This window comes from Balaenoptera acutorostrata, chromosome 3 (assembly GCF_949987535.1).
Source record: "Balaenoptera acutorostrata chromosome 3, mBalAcu1.1, whole genome shotgun sequence".
In the NCBI taxonomy this organism is placed as follows: Eukaryota; Metazoa; Chordata; class Mammalia; order Artiodactyla; family Balaenopteridae; genus Balaenoptera; species Balaenoptera acutorostrata.
In genome coordinates this window covers 141,118,355-141,127,309 of record NC_080066.1, presented here as the reverse complement: position 1 = coordinate 141,127,309, position 8,955 = coordinate 141,118,355, and the positions used below count along the sequence as shown (strand labels likewise).

Genomic DNA, 8,955 nt, shown 5'->3' with positions numbered 1-8,955 from the left:
AGGGTTACTCTGTGGCAGCAATACTTAGCAGTCATTACCCTGACTCAGAATGAAAGTTGTGGTTAGGAAGAGACAGGCCACATTCATTTAAGTGACATACACAATGTGATGCCAACCTTTGCTCTCAGGAAGTTGTTTTGAGTCAAGAGTTCTATCCATTCTGCTCAAAGCTTATTTTAATTACATATCTCCTCTCCTAGTGGGGATGGGACAAATCCTCCTAGACAAGAAAAATCCCATTTGTTACAAAATGCATTTATTTCAGCCAGATAAAATTCTCCAACTGCATACATGGGTACATATTATAAGGTCCTTCTTTGATACATGTCCTGCTTACAAGAGCCATTTCTAATTATTAAAATGCATACCAAACATCTTTGTCTCTTAAAATATAATTTAAATAAATCGCTAAGGTATAAGCCGTAAGTCTGGTCATGGGTGCGAGCAGAGTGCGATTCTTCAGTGATGAGTCCAGAGCAATATTGGCACATTGCCCCCATGACGAGATTCCACAAGTCAGCGAGCACCTGAGCTCACCTGCTGATTAACCTGCCGATTATGTGGATAGTTGCTGTTGGGGATCGAGCTGCCTTCTGTGAAAAAATTATGTGCAAAGTATGATGTAGGCAACGTGGAGAGGCCTTTCACAGAATGCAAACAAACACCATTCACGTAACTTAAGGATGAAAGCTTGGTGAAAGCAAATCTGTTGTTTACACTGCTGGGTATTGTGGCCCCGTCTCACTGGGCACTCAATAAATATCTATTAAATGAAAGTAAGGATAAAAGAATAAGCTGTAGCAGTTGCCTTGGTGCCCATCTGTTGTCAGGATGGGGCTTTAAGTTATGAGCTTTATGGACACACTTTTTTGTTCAGAGTAAATCGTTCTATTTGGAAGCCATCCCTTTCCTTCTCTTCAAGTTCTTCATTAGCATTTACAGACTTCTTGCAGAAGTCGGCCAGTATTCGGGGCTCAATGGCTTACAGAAGAGCCCGGCACTCCATACAAAGTCTAGGTTTGTCCCTTGAAGTAAAACGCCTGATTGGCTCAGAAGTTCTAGGATCCGATTTACTCTTCACACCTTTTCTCCTTTTGGCTCCTGTTAATATCCCAAACCCCAAGTAGCTATGGAAACTCAGAGGCTGAGCAGTGTATTTCTTCATGAAATCTCGTTTCAGTATCAACTGTTTCCAGGACCGTGGCTCCCTCAGGACTTGAAATACTGTTGTTGATCTCCTGACGTTCTGTCCTTCACAGAGTTCTCCACTTCCCTGAAGGTAAGGTTCTTGTTCTAAGGCTGATGCTGAGGTGTTCCCCGCAAAGGAAATTCCTGGAAAATCTCTATCCCCTTTTGATTCTCATACCGTCTCTCCCATTCCCCATAAGACTATGGATGCAATTCTGGAGAGACAAAGGAAAAGTTTCTAAACTCATCCTGGTTAATCATAGGAAGATGTCCCTCATCAATTGGAGTTAAAACTGGTTCTTCCTTTATGAAGTCGGGGTCAAAATTACTGACGTCTTCTCGGGATTTCTGTCAAAAAGGAAACAGGGAAAATTTCAGATTCTATGCACTTGAGGTTTAGTCATCTTCCGTGGGACTTAGCCCATTTCAATGAGTTCGGAGGACTGCCCTGCAACTCTCTCGGTAGTGTTATTCACAGTTATGACAATTGGTTAAACAGTGCTTTACACTAATTCTACTGCATTGTGTATTACTAGGGCATTTGGTAACCACCAATTCACTAACCCCACAAAAATCTTGCTGAGCAGGCCAGCCTTAGGTTGGGAAACTAAAAAATTAATTTGTTCACCTGACCCAGCCAGCTGGTTCACCCTCCCCATTTCACTGAGGTACCACTTCTCAGCAGGCCTAATGGACAGGCACATAAACCAACAGAGGTTGAGCAAATTCACGCTTGCCCCACCTCCTGTTTTACAAAGATCTATATGCTTGAAGAGATTTTCTTGAAAGACTTCTTGGAAATACTGAGTTTAGGGAACAAATGCCTCTCACTTTACTCAACAGTCAGATTCATTCTGCCCTGCTGGCAAAGGTTTCCCTCCCCCCAGAGGGGCTGGCAGGGGGATGTCCATTAAAGGAAGTGGCTTTGTCTCTGTGTCTCAACCTAGCAGGCTGTTACAGATTAAGCTAATGACGCTTGGAAATGTGTATTTTCCATCTTTATAAACTAATGCTGGAGAGATCAATTTTACCATTGTGAGGCCTCCTACTTCTCTTCCTTGAGTCAATGATATTTTTCTCTCTGGCTTTGAGCACCGCTCGTCCCCCTAACTCTTGATGTACTGCCAGCCCACCTTCTCTGCCTTCCCATTGTGGTTCTCTTGACCCACCCATGAGAAAGAGCTTAGCTCTCAGACCGAGAGCTGGACCACCCTCAGGAATGCCATCCCACTCAGCTGCCTCACTTCCTAGTGAGGTGCTCCCAGTATTTCCTAGTCAAAGAGGACTCGGCCTGTTCTGCCCTGAGCCCTGTGCTGCAGTAGCTGTTACAGACCTGAGCTCTCCAAGCCAGGGAGCCAGGCTTAGGGCTTTGAGGAGCATTTCATGGCCTCTCTACTTTCTTGGGGGCTTGGGAAAGGCACCCTGACTAAGGAGCGTAAGGAAATCAGCTAGGAACAATGAATTTCTCAACCAAACACTTTTGGGGAAACCTGGAAAGTTTCAAGGCCTCTTAGACCCCAGGAAATTTTAAATTAAGAGAGGATGGGGCCAGGGCAAGCAAGAGGTAAAAGCTTTTTGAGAAGTAACCCTGGCACACAGAGAGACGTTGCCTCGGGGGCAAGGAGCCCAGCCTCCTCCTGGGTGAAATGCCTGGCAAAGCGTCAGGCTAAACTTCCAGTCTGATCATTCCCCAGTGGACCATCTGGCTGCTCAGTGAAACACTGAGACATTTTAAGAAAGAAGAAGGTCTACTAAGGTGGTCTTGGACACTTACAATTCTGGGTCTGAAAGGTGGTTCTACTTGGCGATGGTTCAGCTGGGTCCAGTCGATTTCCTTAAAGAAAGGATGTCTCAAGATGGCATGCTCGCCACCCTGACTCGGGCTGCCCAAGCGCATAGTGGGGTTCTTGGTCATGAACTGAGAGGGGGAGAAAGAGAGTCAATCATTCAATCCTAGACAATAAGTATGTCACAAGACGGTAGGCATTCGCTCTGGCAGAAGAGCCGATGTGAGGCTTTCTGGCTGATCTTGCTTAACCAGCTGGATTTTCCCATCACAGGCGGCACAGCCCCCATGAATCATCCCGTAAAGGTGCAATTTTCCTTTACACATGAGGCGCAAATTGCTCATGTGTATTTATGGCCTTCCCCACTTCCATTTCAGACGTGGCAACTAAAATAAAACCGAGGGGCCCGGTTTTCTTTCCTGTAAATACCATGTATATTTTTTTTTCCTCTTTAAAGAAAAGAAACGCTTTATAAAATAGTGTGCTTTTCTCCAGCACTGCAGTTGTGGACAGCCGGCATCTTATGAATGGGGCTACTTTTCAGAACAGCTGTCCCATTCTTCTGAGAGACCCAACCAGCCGGCCAGGATTCCCACTCTCTGACAGGACCACAGAGAGAAGAATGAGAGTCATTTTTCTGAAGAGCTGTGTGAAGAAGCCGCAAGGGTGAAAAACTTAAAGTTCTGTGTTCGGGCTCCAGGAAAAACAAAGTTGGCCGCTTTTATTACGTAACAAAGATATCATAGTTTTGAGTGAAAAGTTTTTTTCTTTGAGGTGCTCCCTTTTCTCCTGCCCCTCCATTTTGAAATGTTTCATGACTGAGACTCTTGCCACATAGTCCAAAATTTAAAAGCACTGCCATACATTCAAGGAATGTGTGTATATAAATCTTCTGTATTTATATCAGTTGGGCAACTTCCTCGCGGCTGAGCTCCTATCAAGATGTTTTGGGCTAACCGTCCTTTCACAGAGTGGTCAACAAAGGCATTCTGATCGTATCCTGACCAAAGACCAGTATAGGATAATTCACTTTTCATGGCCAGAATGTCATTTTCAATTTTAAAGACACATAAGCTAATTTCCCATTATCAAAAGAAAATTGCCTTGGATAAAAACTTTTTAAAAACTTAAAAGTTATCTTTAAATGAATTTATAACAGTCCCCAAGCACCCCTTTCCAAGTCTGATTTATGAACATAAGACAAAAGTAATGGTGTGTTCATAGAAATGGCTTTGGAGTGGAATTTACACAGTATTTTTGAAAAAATCTTGAAGGTGCACACAAGAAAGGGTAGGGTTGGGAGGTGACCAGCCCTGCCATGTCAGGTGTCCAAAGCTGCAAAACCTCCTGGGTTGCTTCAGGTGAACACGATCAGGTGGAGGGAGGAGGCTGCCAGAGTCCCTAAGCCAATCTGACAGGACAGACCTCATAAAACGCTAAAAAAGCTTCCAAGGGGAGCTAGTAAAAATGGAAGACACGGATGGGGTTTAATGGTTTCTCCTCTTTCCTAGAGACAAGGAATGAAAGGCCTGGTGGTGCTGAATTTGGACGTGGAACTCGAAAGTAAAAGCAGCTTTCAGAGCTCCACGGCAGTTAGCACTCTGGGCACGCATGGTGATCAGCGTAGACTTAGGAAATATATCTCATAAACAACTCCGTTCTGAAAGAGCTAGGAGCTCATGCTGCGTGGGCTCTCCCCAGATAAGTCTGTGCAACTCAGAAAGGCAGGGGAAAATAAATACACAAAAGAAATGAGTAGATTCTCTCCTTAGGAAAGTCAATGGGATACGATCCCTGATGGAATAGCCGTGTCTATTCTAAGAGCTAATTAACAAAAAACAAACAATGCTGCAAAAAACTCAAGCTACAAGGACAGCAGAACAGACCCAGATGGCTTGTGGGAAACTCCCAGGCCTGCCAACGGTGCGAGCAGAGGACACCTTGTGAATGTGTGAGTACAACTTGTTCTTCTGGGCAAGAGGAACAGTGTGGGGCTCTTGATGCCAGGGTGGCAGAAGCCCTGGTGTCTGAACAACTTTGCCCATTTTTCCCTGCCCCGGCACGGAAGCCAACCTTCCAAGGGGCACTGTGGAAAAGCACTGCCCAAGGAACAGGAGACCAAACCGTGGCTGCTCTCCTCTGTAAACTTCATCCCTGGGAATGGAGTCGGGCAGAATAACCCTTTCACTAGCTTATGCTTAGAATTCTGATAAATCCTTTCGAATAACCACGCAGTTTTGTTTTAACCTTGGCTGTATCTAAAGGGCTCAAGATATTCATTCTCCACATAAAAAAAAGAAAAGTTCAATTTACAAAGGTTTGCAGGTGTCTATGCAAGGCAGTGCACTAGGCCTCATAGGGGGTGGGTACACGGATGACAAGGACAGTGTCTCCCCCCCATGAAGGAGCTGATCAAGAGAAGGGGCAGAGGCAAGCACACTTTATCTGTAACACAGCTGGACGAAAGGAAGAGAGACACAGCCAAGTGCAGCGGGAGCTTCGGAGAGAGACTGGGAAAATCGCATTGGGGGCTGGTGGTGAGAGGGCAGGCGATGGCCTCCCAGAAGAGGTGACAGTTGATGACATGAGGCAGATACATAGAATTAACAGAGCCAGGAAGGAAGAGGGCAGTCATGCCCGAGAACGCAGCTGGCACGGCTGTAGGCAAGCACTGGCCACGTTGGTGAGGGAGCCTGTAGGGTGGTAGGGCTGGCGTGAAAGGACGGCCGAGGAACCGTGGGGCAACCAGGAGGACCCGACAAAAGCTTACGAAGAGGTGAATAACGAGAGCTGCCCTGTGATTCAGGGATGACTCTAGCCACGATGGGATGGATAAATCCCTAATGGAGGGGTAAGAGATTCGTGGGTAGGGGGCTGACTAGTTAGGAGGCTGAGACGACAGCCGAGAAGACACGACAAGTCTGGAAGCTAGATTTTCTAGTTAGTGGAAAGGAAAAGAGGGGAGCAGCTCCTGGAGGGCTTGTGGAAGAAAAATGAGCACATTCCACTCTGCCTGGAGCTGGGGGGAAGGGGCAGGAGGACAGCCAGGTCCCAGGGTCCTCTCCAGCTGTTGAGGGACGGAAAAGGATAACAGAAACTGATTATTGTTGGGAGTATTAGTGTCAACAGAAGTATAGTAGTAGTAGCGGTAGTAACTTTTGTCAAAGGGATGAAAACAAAAACATCTACCATTTCTCAAGGTCTTACAGATCTGGGAGGTTGGTGAGCTCAGCTTTGCATCTGAGATGTGCAAACATCCACCAGGAGCTGACTAGCCCTGTAAGCCTGGGGTGCAGGCCAGGGTGAGAGGTCTGACACCCAGGGCCATCACTCTTTGGTGAGAAAGAGCTGATGCTGGGAGGGCAGGCTGGGGTGCGGGGAAGGCAGAGGTGGAGGGAGAGAGAATAGAACTGAGAGCAGCTCCAGGCCACAGACATTTTATTTGGCCCACATAGAGGGTTTTTAAAATAATTTTAACTACTTGTCAAACATTTAAAAGGTAGCAAATGTCACATCACACTCATGAAAGTCAAGTTTTCCAAATTCTCTTGGAAGATGGAATATTCTGGAACATTGGACCTGCACTACTTCTTGGTGAAAATGACCTAGAGTTGAGCAGTGGCTGCCTCATTAGCTGGGGCACGTGACCCCCTGGTCCCACCACTCCCCTTGGCCTCATACCTGGCTGGTTGCCCGCATGCCTGTGCTGGCTCTGGGCCCTGGCATAGGGTGGAAAGAAGGCCGGGGTGGCAGCAGGAGCTCACGAGAAAGCCAGAGCAGGATGAAGACCATGGAACAGAAACCAGCACAGCGACCATTCCGGGCAGGAGGAGGGGTGATCGGTGGTGCTGAGGGCGTGGAAGGCTGGGCGGGGAGGGTTATAGCTCCTCTACGACTAACCCCTCCCCACTCCAAAGATGCAGAGGTGGGAAGTTCAGGGAACACCGAACATCAGTCCCAGGCCTGGAATCTTTCACAGGACATGTCGGTGGAGGGGTATGGGGTTGGGGACAGGAGGAGTTCACTGCCCTAGGCCAGGCCCAGGACTCGCCTTAAACACCGTGTTCCTGCTGCTGTGATGGTGACGGCACGATCCCGTTGCAGAACACTTCCTCTGTTTGCTTATGCCCCTACTGGGACCCGAATGCCAAACAAGTTAACAACCATAGCGTTTAGAGCCATCACTCATCTGTGTCTAAGGTTATACTGAAAACTTGCCTCACCTCAACTGACCTTCTCCCCGACTGTGGTCCCAATGGGGAAGTCAGCCAAAGAGGAAAATAAAGTGACTCCATGGAAGATTCTGGACACACTTACTAAAGGAAGCAGAATGGTTGCTAGGGTCAATGAAAGCACGTTATAAGCCGCAAAGAGGGAGGAGGCCAGGGTGGAAAATCTGATTCTACCCCGAATGTAAGTCTCCAGCTAACTGGAGAGCAGGGGCAAGAATGTGTGGACTCGTTTCATATTCCCCTTCCTCCTGTGGCCCTTGTGAAAGTGGAATTTCTCTAGAGGATCCTGAAGGAATCAGAAGCACACCTGCCCAGAGAATGAGAAAGAACAGTTCCTTCAAGGCTGCAGAGAAGGCATGACCACAGGGGAAAGCAGTCAGCCAGGCACCTTCCTGAAGAAACATAAGCAATGTAGGCCAGGTCTGTACAGGAATGTCCTGCAGAGCCTCCTGCCAGCCAGGGACGGATTATAACGGATATAAGAGCTCCTCTGATACGGAGGGCCCAGAGGGGAACTGGTTAGGCTCTGCAGCTTCACTGCTGTGTTTGGATGCCAGTTCTCCCATTGATGAGCTATGTGACTTTGGACAAATGTATTAACTTCCCTGGACCTCAGATTCCTCAACTATAAAACGGAGATTTTTCTGTATATCCTAATATTATGATGAGTAAATGAGATAATCAGTGTAAAATACCTGGCACAAGAGCAAGCCTTCAACCAATGCTAGTGAATTTCAGCAAGCATCTTGTTAAACCACTTGGAGGGCCATCCCGTCCTACCTAAAGACAGGGGCATGGACTGAAAAGCCTCTGAGAGATGAACATCTGAGGTGAGCCTTGGCCCCGAGGCTTATCTGGCTCTGTCTCTCTCTCTTATACTTTGCAGGCAGGAAAAGGGAACAAGGTCTGTTTCTGCCTTCACAGTCCCAGACTCCAACAGGGGGGTAGTAGTGATGGTCTCAGGAAAAACAATTTTTCCGACAGCAAAGATTTCTAAAGACAATCGAAAATAAGAATACAGATGATACGCAGGTTTTAACGTGCAGTTGTATCTGCTTTAACAACAGAAGGGAAGTGCTGAATGCAGGATGAAGGGTGCAGTGGAACATTTTCCTGTAATTCTGAGGTCTGCTATAGCACTTGTCATGTCTTGTGGGCTCTGCTACACTTGAGGCGGCTTTGGTTTTGAGTTTTCAGATGTTCCAGAGGATAGAGTTAGAGTTCAAACTCACCCCGTGTTAACAATGTGTCTAGAGATAACAGGGTCCAAATGTACTCTGAAACTCATTCAAATGTAGGCAATGACTAAAAGTATATTTTCTTTCAAAATCTGATTTCATAGGAAGAGGACTAGTTATATAAGTAGGGCAATTAATCTAATGAGATTTTCTTCCAGGAGAGAGAGAACACTGTATTTTCTACTTAACAGATGGGTTTGGCTGTTGGGCAAACAAAAGGACCTTTTCCTTTCATTCAACTTCGGACCAAAGGGCAGAGAGTTAGCGGTTAGTGCTGGCAAGCATGCCGTAGGACACCCCCATCAGTATTCCAGGGAGATGTTCCTAGTTAGGAAGAAGGAATTTGATGACTCTACAGAGAGTCCTGAGGAAGGAGTGCAGAGAAAGAACACAGGACACAGAACAGAGTATGGTTCACGGCCATGAAGGCCACCCTGGGGTGGATAACATGCATGCTTGTGTATGTTGCAGCCTCCTGTGTCTCTGTGTTTTGCCACTATCACAGGTAGA

General features: G+C 46.8%; 1 protein-coding gene across 1 annotated transcript in view; it reads right to left on the bottom strand.

Moving 5' to 3' along the window:
- Positions 1–241: 241 nt before the first annotated feature.
- Positions 242–8,955, bottom strand: part of PRKCH (protein kinase C eta) — a 221,985-nt gene continuing 213,271 nt past the window's right edge. The window contains exons 13-14 of the mRNA XM_007192957.3: positions 2,963–3,106; positions 242–1,536 (exon numbers count right to left, since the gene is read on the bottom strand). Coding sequence (XP_007193019.2) covers positions 1,390–1,536; positions 2,963–3,106 — 291 coding nt within the window. The 3' untranslated portion in view covers positions 242–1,389. The remainder of the gene's footprint in view (positions 1,537–2,962; positions 3,107–8,955) is intronic.